Consider the following 15,969-nt stretch of genomic DNA (forward strand, 5'->3'; position numbering starts at 1 on the left):
AAAGCAGAAATAAACCGTATTCCTTCCAGTTAAAACAAAGTAATTTAATTACTCTGAAAGCAATTGAATTACTTTAGTACTAATTCTGCTACAGTATTACTGTAGTAGAATTAGTTTAGTAAGTACTTCTACTGACAAAAATGTAACATCAAATACCAATTGCAAATACTTTTGTTTAGTAATTGAAAAATCAATTACAATTATAGTTTTTGAAAAGTAATTCAATTATAGTTGCCTAGTTAACATTTTTCAAATAAAGTAATCCATCTATCGACAGCTCTGCTGAGTCACGATTTTTCTTCTCCCTTATTTACAATTAACTCACCTTATACTTTCCCGGCATGATTAAAAATTCATAATTTTCTAAAACTTACCAACACACAAATTACCATAAAGAAAAACGATTAGTTCACAGTCATATTATAAAAATAAAGTTAAACGAACATAAAATCATAAATAAAAACGAACAGAGCCCCGCCCCAAAAAATGTCAACCTTACTCAAACATGGCAGATTGTGCGGCTGTACGGTCAGTGAACTGTATTTGTCGCTGCACTGGCTGTACGTGTAACACATTGTCGTGGTTTGCGTTTGTCTGTTGGCATTCGATATCTGTCACGATTGCTTAAGGCTTGTGTGCGTGTGGCTTATTTTGAACTACGATCGATCTTTATTGCTTTAACTGTACGGCTGGCTATTTTGACTGTACACGACTGGCTTAAAATCACTTTGGCCTGTCGCCTATAAAAGAGAAACATCAATGTTATTAAACACATAAAACAGCACGACACCACAAATAAAACACCAAAAACAATTAAGGTAAGTGGAACTTTTATTAAAGGTTTGGTCAACCCTAAAGACCAATCCACACTCTGGCATTTCAATTCAAAAAATGATTATTCAATACAATACAATACAGTCAAAGGCCAGAGTGCGGAAAGGACTTTACAAACAGGACTTACATTTGCTTGCACTTATAATGGCTGACTCCATTATACAGGTCAGGACTAAGAACTGAGGGGCTCCCACTTGCATATGCATGGTTGCTTAGCCATTTGTGCGGTTGCCCCTTGACTAACATCAAAAAATATACGTCATATTTAATAAGTCACATAAGCATAAGTTACGTTTAAGTAACACTACAAACTAGACCTAAGTAAAAGCCCTTCTTGTCTCACAAATCAAAATTCAAAGTTGAGGACATAAAAATCGATAAGTTACGAATTATTAATCAAAATTTAATGCAAGTATTTTCGAGTAGTTAATTGTCAGTCAAGCACAGTGACAAGAAAAGTCCAACGTACTAAAAAAAAAACCTTAGAAACTAAAAAGTAACATAAAATCAAGTCAGAATAAACCTTCATCTAAATCTGATTGTTGTTACCACAAAAATTACCGAAATTCAACCAATCGATTAAGGAAACAATGTCACGTCAAAACTGCAGTCTCACGAGAAAAGAAATAGGAAAAAAAATAACAAAAAGAATCGTACAGAGCTAAACTAAAGTGATACAAACTACTTTCGAATGTAATGCTGAGTGTCCTCTTAAGAGCGGGAACGACTTCTGGATGCTTTCTTATCAACGCTTTTGGAGCGAGATCTAGATCTTGATCTCGACTCGTGCTTGGAACGAGATTTAGATCGAGATCGGGATACTGATTTGTCCTGAAAATAATGATTCAAAATTAGTGATAGTTTTGTTGTGTTTTGAAATACTTAAAACTTATTGAAACCCAGGACGGTAAACAGTAAAGAATTGCTCGATCGGCCGATTTTGTTTTCCGGTGGCAAATGGATCCTCACGTCACGTAAAGTCTCGGGCAATACGTATACAGGGTAATTCAAATTCGACCCTCACCATTGGGTTCTCAGAAACCATAAGAGATACGAGAAAGTTTAAATTGGGGCAAAGTTGCGCAATTTAAAGCTCAACCAAATGCTGTTTTAAAAATTTCGATTTTCCGAGTACTTCCGAAGATATCCGAAAAAAACTGAAAATTTGATTTTTTGTTTTTATTTATTTCTAACCTTATTTGAAAAGATATCCCAAAACTAAAAGCATCTTTTCATTGCCACTTTTTCCTAGCTATTCGATGATGTATTCAAATTTGCCACAAGACGTTTCGTTTTCTGTCAGTCATCATCAACTTTCTTTTTTCTTATGGGCGCCATATTGGATTTTTAGCCCACCAAATAGTACGTTTTATTCTGATTTTAGTGATGTATAATAACTTATGATTTGCTTCATAAATAACAAAATAATTCAATAAAAACTATTTTTACTTTAGTTATTGGCTTTGAGTTAATGGGCCGTTTTAAAAAATGTCATTGTTTGACAATACTTGTCAAACACGATAATTCGGACGATCATTAGAGCGTCAATCATAGTTAAAAATGTATCTAGAAAAGAAACCCCCACAGAAAATGTTATTATTATACAAGCATTGCTGAACTATTTAGGTTAATCAGAAAAAGAGATTTGTTAGCATTATCTCTAACTTAAAAGGCTTATTTATGTTTCCAAGAGAAAGATCATCATTTTAGGAACTTCATTTTTTGCCAAATTTCAATTTTTTATAATGTTAAGTGCAAGTTTATAGTTATTTATTTTGGAAGTGACAAACCATTTTTTATTCATTCATATTTATTCGAGTGAATAAACCGGTTTAAGTCACGTGTCTTATACAGTATTTTATTAAATTTCGACTTCTTATGTTAAAAAAAAACTAAAATTACAGTTCTATTAAATTTGCACCGCGCCCCGTAGATGTAACATTGATGTTTGTTTGTTTACATCTGTAAATAGGCGAATGTCATTCAGAGTGATTTCATAGTTATTTATACAGAAAGTGACTTAAACCATTTTTTATTCACGAAAAGAACAACTAGGTCCACAAGCGTAGCAAGTGGCCTAAGCTCTTCGAGTGAATAAACCGGTTTAAGTCACGTGTACACCTTTGTGACTAAGTATGTTCAGGCCAATTGCGTGTGACAAGTACTACCAAGTAATCTTCATAGAACGTCTCCTTAACTCAAAGCTAACTAAGGTAAAATCTCTAAAAGCTCTAATGATCGTCCGAATTATCGTGTTTGACAAGTACTGTCAAATAATGACATTTTATGAAACGACCCATTAACTCAAAGCCAATAACTAAAGTAAAAATAGTTTTTATTCAATTATTTTGTTATTTATGAAGCAAATCATAAGTTATTATACATCACTAAAATCAGAATAAAACGTACTATTTGGTGGGCTAAAAATCCAATATGGCGCCCATAAGAAAAAAGAAAGTTGATGATGGTTGCCAAAAAACGAAACGTCGTGTGGCAAATTTGAATCCATCATCGAATAGCTGAGAAAAAGTGGCAATGAAAAGGTGCTTTTAGTTTTGGAATATCTCTTCAAATAAGATTAGAAATAAATAAAAACAAAAAATCAAATTTTCAGTTTTTTTCGGATATCTTCGGAAGTACTCGGAAAATCGAAATTTTTAAAACTGCATTTGGTTGAGCTTTACATTGCGCAACTTTGCCCCAATGGGCCTGTCCCACAATTTTTTTTTATTTCATAACTACAAAGACGGATTGAAAATATTATACCCGTATTTCTTTGTTTTCAAAAATATTAAGTCTAAATAGAAGAAAAATGATGATAAAAACTACATTAATCTCATGTTTTAAACGCCCGCCGCTGGTGACGTACTACACTATCAACCAATCAGCGACAAGAAGTGAAACAGTTGGCGAGCAACAGCCAATAAAATCGCCCAGAATTACGTACGTCACATGCGCGCCAAAACAGATCTTTTAAATTTAATGGACAAATTCAAATTAATGTAGGAACATTTACGACCATATTTTTTTCTTCAAGAATATGAAAAATTAGTTTTTTGATCCTATTCTTTCGATTCCAGTCATTAAAACAAAAATTTATGATATGTGGGATAGGCCCATTTAAACTTTCTCGTATCTCCTATAGTTTCCGAGATCCCAATGGTGAGGGTCGAATTTGAATTACCCTGTATATCTATTTGGAACGAGCAAGTATTCTATGATACATATTTAGGTTAATCGGAATATTTCGTGACATTTTATGACTCTATAGGTATATCCTCACCATTGGGTTCTCAGAAACCATAAGAGATACGAGAAAGTTTAAATTGGGGCAAAGTTGCGCAATTTAAAGCTCAACCAAATGCTGTTTTAAAAATTTCGATTTTCCGAGTACTTCCGAAGATATCCGAAAAAAACTGAAAATTTGATTTTTTGTTTTTATTTATTTCTAAAACCTTATTTGAAGAGATATCCCAAAACTAAAAGCATCTTTTAGCCACTTTTCTCCAGCTATTCGATGACGGATTCAAATTTGCAACACGACGTTTCGTTTTTTGGCAGTCATCATCAACTTTCTTTTTTCTTATGGGCGCCATATTGGATTTTTAACCCACCAAATAGTACGTTTTATACGTTTTATTCTGATTTTAGTGATGTATAATAACTTATGATTTGCTTCATAAATGACAAAATAATTCAATAAAAACTAATTTTACTTTAGTTGGCTTTAAGTTAATGAGATGTTTTATGAAATGTCATTATTTGACAGTACGTGTCAATCACGATAATTCGGACGATTGTTCTAATACGTGTGCGTATTAGAGCAAGTCAAGCATAGTTAAAAATGTATCTAGAAAAGAAACCGCCGCACAAAATGTTATTATTATACAAGCATTGCTGAACTATTTAGGTTAATCAGAATAAGAGATTTATTAGCATTATCTCTAACTTAAACCGCTCATTTATGTTTCCAAGAGAATGATGATCATTTTAGGAACTTTATTTTTTGCCAAATTTCATTTTTTTATAATGTTAAGCGCAACTTTAAATAATTTAATATTGGATTTTGAAAAACACCAAATTGAACCATGTTTTGGTTAAAGCTGGGTTTATACAGCGCACAATGCATAACATCGAAAGTTGGCTTTACAGTAATGCCTACTGTCGTTTATACAGCGCACAACACTTGCACAATACCGCATAGAAAGTTCATAATTTTTAACTTTCTATGCAATTCTTATGCGAAAACAGCTGTACGCGTGCGCAAGATTTTGTAATGTCATATTTTGACATCCGCCGTCCGTCATTGTATTGTGTTATTGTTTTGCTTATGAATTGTGGATTTGGATTGTTCAAGAATTGTGGTTTGTTGTTGATTTTGTATTTGTGATTTTTTGGTCATTTAGTGGCAATAAAAACAATTAAAGTGTCTACGGAAAAACAGAGTTTAGTGGTAAAAATTATCTAGAGCTAATTAGTTTCTCTTTACATCAAGAATTTATTAAACAATTGCAGATGGAACCTTGGCAACAATTGGGGCTTCTACTCTTGATGGGTGCTGCAGCTACAGCATTAAGCTTAGATGTCAAGAAAAGGAGAATACGGAGGTTTAAAACGCGACCTATGAATAGAAAACATACAGAGCAGTTTTTCAAATATACGCGTATGACTCCAGAACTGTTCCATAAGTTATTAGCTCTTGTGGGGCCATTCCTGCAGAAAGACAAGACAAAAAATCCAATTAGCCCAAAACAACGTCTTGCCCTCACTCTGCAGTAAGTATATTCTCAATTCCAAATAAAAATGTGTAGTATTGCCAGTTCTGTTTTTCAGTTATTTATCAGAAGGTTATTCTATGCAGGAAATAGCATGGAATAATAACACCTAAACGCTGCCATCTTGTGTTGCGAGTGGTGGTTGGAATCATCAGGGATGGCATGGTCGGTTTGTGTTGGCTTTCTAAATATGGAGAATTCTAATATATTGTTGTTATTAAAAATGTTTTTTTTCCCCTTTTCCAACTTTACAACAGCAAGCACACCTTTTTTGCCTTATCGTCCTTATTCCTTATCTGTGCTTGAGATGATTGACAAATGGCAAGTGACAGAAAAATAACATTTCACATTGCAATGACATTTATCACATGTTGTCATAAACTCTTTTCATTGGTTAAAAATTATATGTTGTGCGACTGTATAAACTCCAAAAAGAAACACTTGTGATTTCTTGTGCAATGTTATGCATTAAGTTATGCATTGTGCGCTGTATAAACCCAGCTTAAGTTTTAACTAAATAAAGTTGTGGGGCTGTTGGCTAAGTTGGCTTACTCTGATTACAGTTGGCTTGCTCTCATATTATCAAATTTGTGATGAAGCTTAAAATAAATAATATGCCTCATTTTTCCTCATTGTGACTAAGTATGTTCAGGCCAATTGCGTGTGACAAGTACTGTCAAGTAATCTTCATAAAACGTCTCACTAACTCAAAGTCAACTAAGGTAAAATTAGTTTTTATTGCATTATTTTGTTATTTATGAAGCAAATCATAAGTTATGATACATCATTACAATCAGAATAAAACATACTATTTGGTGGGCTAAAAATCCAATGTGGCGACCAGAAAATAAAGTTGATGATTGATTGAGAGTTGATTTTGAATCCATCATCGAATAGCTGTGAAAAAGAAGCAACGAAAAGATGCTTTTAGTTTTGGGATAACTCTTCAAAGGTCAGAAATAAATAAAAACAAAAAATCAAATTTTCAGTTTTTTTTTCGGATAATTTCGAAAGTACTCGGAAAATCTAAATTTTTAAAACGGCATTTGGTTGAGCTTTAAATTGCGCTACTTTGTCCCAATTTAAACTTTCTCGTATCTCTTATAGTTTCCGAAATACCAATGGTGAGGGTCGAATTTGAATTACCCTTTATACCAGGTGTCCAAGAGCACCCTGGACATAGGAAATTAACATGGGAAAACGGTTTTGATTTTTTTGTGCCTGTACGGTTGATTTGATTGAAAAATCGTAATAATGAAAGTTGTAGTACCTATCACGGACTAGTTTTCTGTATTTTTTTCGGATCTCTAACTTGAGCCCATTCGTCGTAAAACACGAACAAAAATGAGAAAATTTAAACTTTTGGCCTGCACTGTATAGGCGGTTGTCGGGCAACGGGTAAACAGATCATTGTTGCGGGTACGGTTGCTCGACAACCGCTTATACAGTGCAGGTAAAAAGTTAAAATTTTCGCATTTTTGTTCGTGTTTTACGACGAAAGGGCTCAAGTTAGAAATCCGAAAAAAATACAGAAAACTAGTCCGTGATAGGTACTACAACTTTTATTAATACGATTTTTCAATCAAATCAGCCGTACAGGCGCAAAAAAATCAAAACCGTTTTCCCATGTTAATCTCCTATGTCCAGGGTGCTCTTGGACACCTTAGCCGCTTTCCAGCCGACATTTTGTCAAAGCGCCAAACCCCACGCATGAAGCGCAAATTCTCGAAACAGGAACTCGCAGCCTGGAACTGTCTTTTTGCGGTTTTGCGTCAAGTATTCGTGCCAGTGTCACTTTTGTCGTTAAACTTTTTAAATTAACTACAAATTTTCAGTGCTGTTTTTTAAGTTTAAGTGAAATTATTTACAGATGTTAAGGTAGATTTTTAAGAATCAACTATGGATGAAGAAAAGTTGAGAATTAAAAAAATTAAAGTGTTTTTAACTAACCTCCTGCGATAATCTGATTATAATCGGCTATTGGCACTTTCCAAATTACCACAATCCATATTATTTAATGTTTTAACTCGGAAGTGCAGAAACCAAAACAATTATTTCGTGTTTAACCTCAAACAACAATGACTTGTGCTTGAAGCCCAAATATTGCGGGTGGTGCACCAGGGGAAAAGGGAGAAGGCGTTTGCGTACCAAGCTCACGTCTAAAAATGCGAACTGGGAACGCACATCGGAAAAAGTTTGGTGCACATATGCTCGGTAATGTGCATAAAATGGTCGGCTGGAAAGCGGCTCTGGTATATAAATTAACAATCCCGCGAACGCGCGATCTCCGACTTGATGGTGACGTTAAAAATAGTCACCGACCCGAGCCGATACGGGCAACATTGCGCTTATGGGATTAAGCAATCCTTTACTGTTTACCGTCCTTGGATTGAAACGATACATATTCTGTCATGGGAAAGTATGAACTGAACTAAATAACTGTAAAAGTTTCAATAATAACATGTAAAAGGCAACATATAAATTCATTAATTTCTCACAAAGTTTCCGCATTCTTTCTTCTAGGTAAATTTACGTGTTTCTCAACTTAACAAATATTTTGGGACTGTTAAAAGATCCTTTGTGCACTGCCTTCATGTGCTTTTTTTAGTGAAGGTTTTGTTTCTTGTGTGCGTAATTACTTGGAAATGTTACTGAGCAATGGTGGCTTGGAATACCCTTTAATTGACGCTGACGATTACCCCAAAAAACACATGACATTATAAACCCCAACAAACAGACATTAAAAATAGTCGATAAATAACAGACAACAAAATCACCACACAACGAATGACTACCAAATATTAGAACAATAGTATAAAAACATCTTTAAAACTGAAATGTAATATTGGCACTTATTTTAAAAAATGTTTGGTAAAGTTTTAATTAATTGTTGAAATTGCTATCCATGACTGAAACTTGTAGAGAAATAACTAATAATTCGTATTATTAGGGAGGGCTCCGATTACCGCAGAGGCCACCATTTCAAACATACACATAATAATATCAAACACAAACATAAATGACCTTGGTGCTATAGAACTAAATAGATTTACAAATTTTAACTGCACAAATCATAAAGGCGGTAGAAACGACAAAATGTTTTTATATAAAACTTACCTTGAATCTCTTTTCAGGTGATGCGCTGACGCTTCTTGATCTGGACCGCTTCGCTGATTTTCGATCTTTTGACTCATGGCGTGATTCGGGAGACCGCCGGGATCGCGAACGATCGCGGGACCTGGAACGTGAAGATGCTTTCTTCTCTTTCTTTGACGGTGAGCGGGAGTCTTTGGACCTGCAACAAACAATACAAAATACTCAAATATAGAGGTCAATAGAGGTGTTTTATCAAAAAGTATAGAATTATCAAAACATTTTTGATAAAATAACTCACCTTGAACGATCCCGCTTTCGGCTGCCAGCGCTTGAGCTACGACTTCTTGACCGGCTCCTTGAGCGAGACTTCCTAGCGGTCTTATCTTCAACCAATCGGATGCGTCGACCGTTCAAAACGGTGTCGTCAAATTTGCGAATTGCATTCTTCATGTCTTCATGATTTGCAAACTCAACAATCCCTGAAAAAAAACCTAACTCATTTAAACCCAAAACACACAAAAACAAGTTTCAGCATACCTTCGTTTTTGTACTTTTTGTGGGCATCTGCAAAAGTAACTTCTCCAGCAGGACGTAAGTAATCTTTCAAGTCTTGCCAAGAAACACCAGAAGATAGATTCTCAACGAAGATTCTGTAATTCGTGCGCACTGGAGGACCCTGCCTGGGCCGGTGGTCCCTGCTGGAGAACCATTCCTGGTCACGACCGCGAGGTCGGCCACGGGCCATTTCAACGCTCACTCGCATACCTAGCAGCTTTTTACCATGCAATTCGTATACTGCGTCTTCGGCGTCCCGGTAATCGTCAAACTCGACAAAACCATACCTGCTGGAAGGTTAAAGTTAAAATAGAACAAAAAATGGATTTGTTGAGGTTAACCACTTGGGATCGATCCCTATAGACTTCAGAAATACAAACAAGGAATCAAATATTGCACAAAAATATAGTCAGTTCAAGAATTCAGTTACTCAGTATGCTGCATTTAAATTTAACAGCAATAAGTTGTATAACAATTAATCCAAAAATGTCAGCCTGTAGTGAGTTTTAAGTATTCTCAGTAGTGCAAACACTTCATCAAAAATACTTATCAAATTTATATTGATTGATTGACAAAAAAAAAACAAATAGATAGTATACAGCTCAGTCTAAAGAGGTGTGCCTTTTTATTTTTCAATATTCCAACTTCCAACACAAAAATTACATTTTACAGATATTTTAAAAATTAAATATAGGGTTTCAAGAAGTCATTTGATTTTTAGCATGTGATTTGCTAAGTGACCTTTAAATATTGAATAAAGCTTTTGAATTTGATGTGACCAAAAATATAAAACAACACATGTTAAATGTGAATATTGTGGCTATATTCTTTTAAATGGGAGCTTAAAACTTCAATAAAAAATACTACATAAGGTAATGATCAACAGATATGAAATTTTGGGCTGATACCCATACATATCAGTCTAGGCTTTTTTTTCTACCTCAGAAAAGGTCTTTTTCTGATTTTTCTACTACTTGCAGGCAGTATTTTTTGGAGCAGCTATTAAGAGTTCAAGGAAAGGTTTGTAGAAGGTTCTAGCTACACGGAAGCAACAAACAAGTCCTGTCTGAAGATAAAACCAACTTTTGTAAATATGTAAACTTATACAGTGTAAAGGCTTGATGGTTGCCAGAAAAACAAATTCCGTTCTATGTGGAAGAGAAAAAAACATATTTCCTTTATTATATTCGCAAGAGATAATATTTTATCTGCAGTGGCTAGCAGTGCATCTAGCAAGCAAATGTATTCAGAGAATGGGACAGGTAAAAGTTTAACATTTTTACATGATAACTCTCTTTTTGAATAAATGCTAATGGTATAAACAAAAACAGAAAGAAGAACTCAAAGTAAATTGCTTACTTCCCAGTAAACATGGGTGACATCTGTCAGTCACATGTTATGGAATCTATAAATGTTGTATTATGTCATATTAAGTTATAGATTTTTGATTTAGCTGTTAAAATTTAACATTTACTTTTATTCATATAGTTAAATATCTTATTTCAACCTTTAACAACAGATTTTTAATTAGAAGTATTACTTTTTCCCTGTAGAATAATAAAAAGCTGATATATCAGTAGGGTATTGGAATCAATCAATCACTTCTTTAGGCATGAAAGTATTTGACTGTTGTTTCTATATTAGTATTTATATTAAAATAGTGTTTTCTCAGCATTGTATCAGGTCTAAGTGTTCACTATAAAATAAAGTTAAAACTATAAGTTTCCACACTGGTTGCAGTATGAAAATGTCTAATTATAATTATATTTCAATATCCACATTCCAATATGTCCAAAGACTTGAAAAAAAATTTATTATGAACCAAGTTTTCATCTCAATGTTAACAGCTAGATACTAAAAAAAACATAATTCCAAAAATAAAATATTACAAAGAAATTCAACTTATGAAGCATTTTAGAACTAGACAGGTAAGTAAAAAACTAAGATCATTTTTGAACTCAGATTAGGTATATTAAAATGTTGCTCAGTTGATTGCCCCTTTCTCATGAAATACCTTGTATTATAGTAAATAAGTATAAGAGAAAATTAATGTTAGAAAAATTCAAAATTAATGCATAATCATTGAACAAATAATTATTCTCAAAGGTATAAAATTAAGCATAAAATGACAGAACATTTAGATTTCATACTCTCTCATGGCTCAATCAATTTCTTATAACTTTTCAACAGATAAATTTTAGCATTAAAAGTTTTTTAGAATGAATTAAAATGATTAATACAATTTTAAGTGACCTTTCATGTACATTTACATTTCTGCATGAAATATTAATATTCCGTGCAATTTTGAATAAAAAAATAAAGCAAAAAAACCTGAAAAAACAATCAAGATGCAGCTGAGAATGTTCCAGATAAAGCAATTGATAAACATTTGAACACAAGATGAAGAAGACCAAGCTGATTTTGACGCCGACATTCAATCTATTTTAAACAGTGACATGAACATGAAAACTGCAAATATAGGAGGTAATCAATTGGGATTGAAAGGTTAGTCAAAAAAGATAAAAGACAAACTCTCTCTCCCTTTCTAAAAATAGATATAGAAGGCAAAACAATGATAATCAAAAAAAACATTTTACATTTGGTTATTAGATGAGTCTGGGGACAAAATCAGCAATAACCAGCTAGGACGTTTTGTAATAAAGAATAAACCTAAAGCAAACAATGTTCTTAAAAAAAACAAAATAAGACACAATAGTATAAGAGGGCATATAACAAAAAAAATTCTAGAAAAATGGCTACCTATGCGGATTTGAGGTCTGAATCATCAACCTCTTCATCAGAGTATTATTTACATGACTCTCCCTCTGATGAGACCAAAGAATCAACAGGAGAAGAACATAATTTCACTATAATTCTTAAGGCTTAATAGGCAGTATTTTATGACCATAAACCATAAATACTATATAGGACAGGTAATAGACAACAACAATGAGGTTTCTGAAGCAAGATGTTAACAATTTTATTTGACCAAAAGTGGATGAACTGGCCATGATCCAGAAGAAACTTGTTTTTTATGGTCCAATAAATCTTTTAGGTACTGGTTCATTCTAAATTAGGCAAACTGACCCTATTTTACTTGAAAAACAATATAAACAACTAAAAAAAACTTAACAATTTAAATATTTTATGGCTTGTAATTTGGATTGATTTTGACATAGAATTGAAATTTGATACCTAGTATTTGTCTCCTTCAATCATTTTCTAATATTTAGGAATATGTACAGTTAATATGTTTTTGTTATGAATAGTACCTAGTTAGGAATTGTATTAATGTAGAAACTTAAGTTTGTTAGTAGTTATTAATATTACTAATGTAATCTTTTGCCAGAATGGCATTTTTGTGTTAGGTAGAGATAATAAAGTTGTTGAAAATGTGTATTTTGGTATGTGGTTTTTTCATGTTTTTAAAAAATATTAAAAAAAAAGCTTTGCAAGGACCTACAGAGTGGTAGTAAATTAGAAAAGCATAAGTATACCAAATTTTACTCCACAGTTTACCCCTCAGTAAATACAAACAACTTTTGCGGCTAGTTGAATTGTGGTTTCTAGGCTCTCTTGTGTTGAGGTTTGCCTATTTAAATTGACAACCTTATTTATTGAATTCTAATGATAAAAACCTTCTATAATAAGAACAGAATATGAAATTAAGCAAAAGTTAGTTTTGAAGTCTTATTTTGGTTTACCCAAAGATTTATGGTTAACAATATCAAACTGGTTTGCACAACTTTGAGCATGAAACATTTCCTCAATGTCATCTATGACTTCATCCAAAAAATAGGTAGCTTGACAATGTAACAAAGAAGTAAAGTTGTTAGAAGAACTGTTGGTTGAGCAATATGATTCTTTCAAAGCCTGCATCCACAAAAAACACTGTTTAAGCCACAAAAGAAGCAATAGAAATTATCAATTACTATAACCCTACAAAAACATAATTGAGAACAAAGTAAATAACCCGCAAATTAGCCAAATAAACAATGTCATGGCTATGACCATCAAAAACCAGGCACATGGCAAAAGAAAGGTTATCAAACTTAAAAACTCACCCATTTTTAATCAGCACGTCCCGAATTCTTCCAAATCCCCTGAAAAAGTTCTCGAGATCGCGTTCTCGAGTTTCGTAAGGAATTCCACCAACGTAGACTCGTGAACTCATGGTTTTTGTAATGGAAAATTTTCAAAACCACAAACACCGATTTACCGCCAACAACACTGAAAGGTTAGCTGTGTTGCAACGCTAGGCATACACAACAAGACTGTACTAGTCAGAATGATGTTTCGACCACTAAGTGTAAGGGAAAGGGACTAGATAACAAAACTTACGGCAAAACGTAGTAATAAAGGTAATATTACTTTATTGGGTCGAAAATTTGGGTAACTTTTGCTTTGTAATTTTTGTACCTGCTTAGTTTACCTTTTTGACACTGGCGACAGTGCGCCAGTTTATTGACTGACAGATGACGCCAATATACGAGTTTAGTCTAGACGTTTCAGTCACGCCGCTTTAGAATTTCGTCTCTCACGTGACCGGCATATACCAACGTGTAACAAATACCACGTGATATGAGTTCTTTTCAGGAAATTTACATCACAGACCATGCAGTTTAGTAAAATAAATCTTAAAACAAATCTTTCTGACTGGCTGGACTGATTTTGGCGTTTGCCAAATGTTGGCAAAATTCAAAATTTATAAATTTTAGATTTTACCATTGACTACCATGGACAGAGATAAAAATTACCTTTACCTTTCCTCCGGTGCTATTAAATTAGAAATCATATAATTGATCTTTTCATTAACTAGGATACAAATTTAAACTAAAATTTGTAATAACTAAAAATGTTTTAAAATTTGAATGTTTTATTTTGTGTTAAAGCATTGTGAAAGACAGCTAAAGCTTTGCATGTAATGGGTAGACAATAATGGCAACGTCGATTTATTATAATTCTAATTTATAATTATTGTTTTCAGTAAAAATTAAATCATTGACAATATTTTTGTTGTACACAACCACCCAGGTCAGTAAAACACTGTAGAATACTTCGAAACAGAACGATAATTAGAAAAGTTAAGAGGTACGTAGAAAGTCTAGTGGTGTAGCCACTTAACTAACACAAGCAGAGTGGCGCAGTGGAAGCGTGCTGGGCCCATAACCCAGAGGTCCGTGGATCGAAACCACGCTCTGCTAATTACTTTTTTTTTTTTTTTCGTAGCCCAAATAAGGTTTTTGTATCCAATAATTAAAACTTATAAACTGCTGATTGAATGAAATGGACAGCACAAATTTGTAGAGCAAATTTGGGTTCTTAAAAATAAAACAATAAAATAAAAATTTCACTCACAATTTATTCTCTGAAAAGATATTTTGTAAGGTACAGTGTTAAAAAAGATTTGCGAAATTACATAAAATAACGATGTAACTTTGTTACAGACGTAATTTTGCTTAAATTTACAATTCCGGATGTCACTACAAAAAATTTCATTATCTCTAATTTAGTAACTAGTTATTCAAATTCAACCAAACCTAAATTTTACTTCAAAACATGTAATATTACTAAATTTAGTTAAAATTTTTACAGATTTCATTGCAATAATTCTTGTCCAATGTATTATTTCTAAAAGTTGTGGTAAACATTTTTGATCTTAAAAATTTTATGTAAAAATTCAATAAATTTGAATTATTTTTTATTTAATTTTAACACGATTTTTAACAGTGTACTACGTAGTGATGTGTGTTAAATGATAATTTTACATAAAGTTATGTATGTTCTTTTGCTCTTTATCCCAGTAAAAACCTTTATAGTTTTTGAGTCCTCTTTAAAAAACGCCCATAGCAAAATTGTATGCCTGAAATATGCCTGGCAGTTAATTTCAGACAGAGGTATATTCTCAAATAGATGCCAGATATGTGCCCAGTATATGAAAGTATATTCCTAATACGTGCCTGGCATATTACTTTGTCCCTTTAGTTCATGTGCCAGGCAAGTCTCTCAGGAATATAAAAATAACATTCATGTAGGCGGAAATTTCAAAATTGTTTTTTTATAATTCTTGTAGTTTTTGTTTGGTTTACGCGTTGTAATCTTTTTGTGCTTGAATTAGCTCATCGGCTGAATGAAAATGTAAGGTTTTAAAATAAGACATTCATATTTTGCTTTTCTGATATCCATTTATAGTTTATACTACATTTTCATTATTCTCATTTAATCATTCAGTTTGAAATAGTGTGTTATAGTAACAATTTTCAACTGTTTTCAATTTATAGCAAGCTATACTATAGAGGCCAGTTTTTACTTCTCAGAAATACCCCTGACATATACTTATTGGAATATTTTAAAAGTTAAATTTGTACAGCAGCCAGGTATATGCCAGGCATATTCTCAAATTTATATGCGGCTAGTCATATTTTTCACATGAATATAATTTATTTGTTATGTGGGAATCGTGTGTAAATCGCTGCATTACTATTTACTTAGTGTTTCTTGTTTATATGTATGCTTGATGCAGATCTAAGAATAAGAGAAACAGTTCACACGACAAATAAACAGACATTTTAAAAACCTTATTCTCCCCCTTTGTTGGAGTCAAAAATTTATTTAACTTACCTTGGCTGTTCTTTTATTTACAAGGTACAAGAAAAACGAAAGAGAGAATTTAAAAATGCCAAACAACTACAGAGAGGCAAGGCGTAAC

General features: G+C 32.9%; 1 protein-coding gene, 2 long non-coding RNA genes and 1 other non-coding gene across 6 annotated transcripts in view; 2 read left to right on the forward strand and 2 right to left on the reverse strand.

The window, feature by feature from the left end:
• Positions 1–15,969, forward strand: part of LOC145725166 (uncharacterized) — a 245,324-nt gene that overhangs the window by 218,282 nt on the left and 11,073 nt on the right. The window lies entirely within an intron of this gene.
• On the reverse strand, positions 115–13,720 carry LOC145725715 (serine-arginine protein 55-like). 3 transcript variants are annotated; one of them, XR_014177377.1, is made up of 6 exons: positions 13,325–13,719; positions 9,243–9,550; positions 9,004–9,184; positions 8,727–8,904; positions 962–1,665; positions 115–740 (listed from the first exon to the last, which is right to left on the reverse strand). XR_014177377.1 is itself a non-coding variant. In XM_081974577.1 (5 exons), the coding sequence occupies exons 1-5, from the start codon at positions 13,432–13,434 to the stop codon at positions 1,546–1,548; spliced, it is 894 nt and encodes a 297-aa protein (XP_081830703.1). In that variant the 5' UTR covers positions 13,435–13,720; the 3' UTR covers positions 814–1,545. The 3 variants fall into 3 exon arrangements, 2 of the variants coding, with proteins under 2 accessions (XP_081830703.1, XP_081830702.1); XM_081974577.1 differs by lacking the exon at positions 115–740 and having other exon boundaries at positions 814–1,665; positions 9,243–9,547; positions 13,325–13,720; XM_081974576.1 differs by lacking the exon at positions 115–740 and having other exon boundaries at positions 814–1,665.
• Positions 7,272–7,871, reverse strand: LOC145725716 (uncharacterized). Its single transcript, XR_014177378.1, has 2 exons — positions 7,560–7,871; positions 7,272–7,430 (listed from the first exon to the last, which is right to left on the reverse strand). It is a non-coding gene; the product is annotated as an uncharacterized LOC145725716 (long non-coding RNA).
• On the forward strand, positions 14,393–14,464 carry TRNAM-CAU (transfer RNA methionine (anticodon CAU)). The gene has a single exon. It is a non-coding gene; the product is annotated as a tRNA-Met (tRNA).

This window comes from Ips typographus, linkage group LG2 (genome assembly GCF_016097725.1).
Source record: "Ips typographus isolate SLU linkage group LG2, UJ_Ityp_2.0, whole genome shotgun sequence".
Taxonomy (NCBI): Eukaryota; Metazoa; Arthropoda; class Insecta; order Coleoptera; family Curculionidae; genus Ips; species Ips typographus.

What these genes read in the sequence shown, in the direction of transcription:
- LOC145725715 (XM_081974576.1), bottom strand. Translation starts at nt 13,434, where the DNA reads ATGAGTTCACGAGTCTACGTTGGTGGAATTCCTTACGAAACTCGAGAA. An exon ending in CAAAAAGTACAAAAACGAAG is followed by an intron (nt 9,185 to 9,242) that starts GTATGCTGAAAC and finishes GTTTTTTTTCAG; the next exon opens with GGATTGTTGAGTTTGCAAAT. An exon ending in CGAAAGCGGGATCGTTCAAG is followed by an intron (nt 8,905 to 9,003) that starts GTGAGTTATTTT and finishes TGTTTGTTGCAG; the next exon opens with GTCCAAAGACTCCCGCTCAC.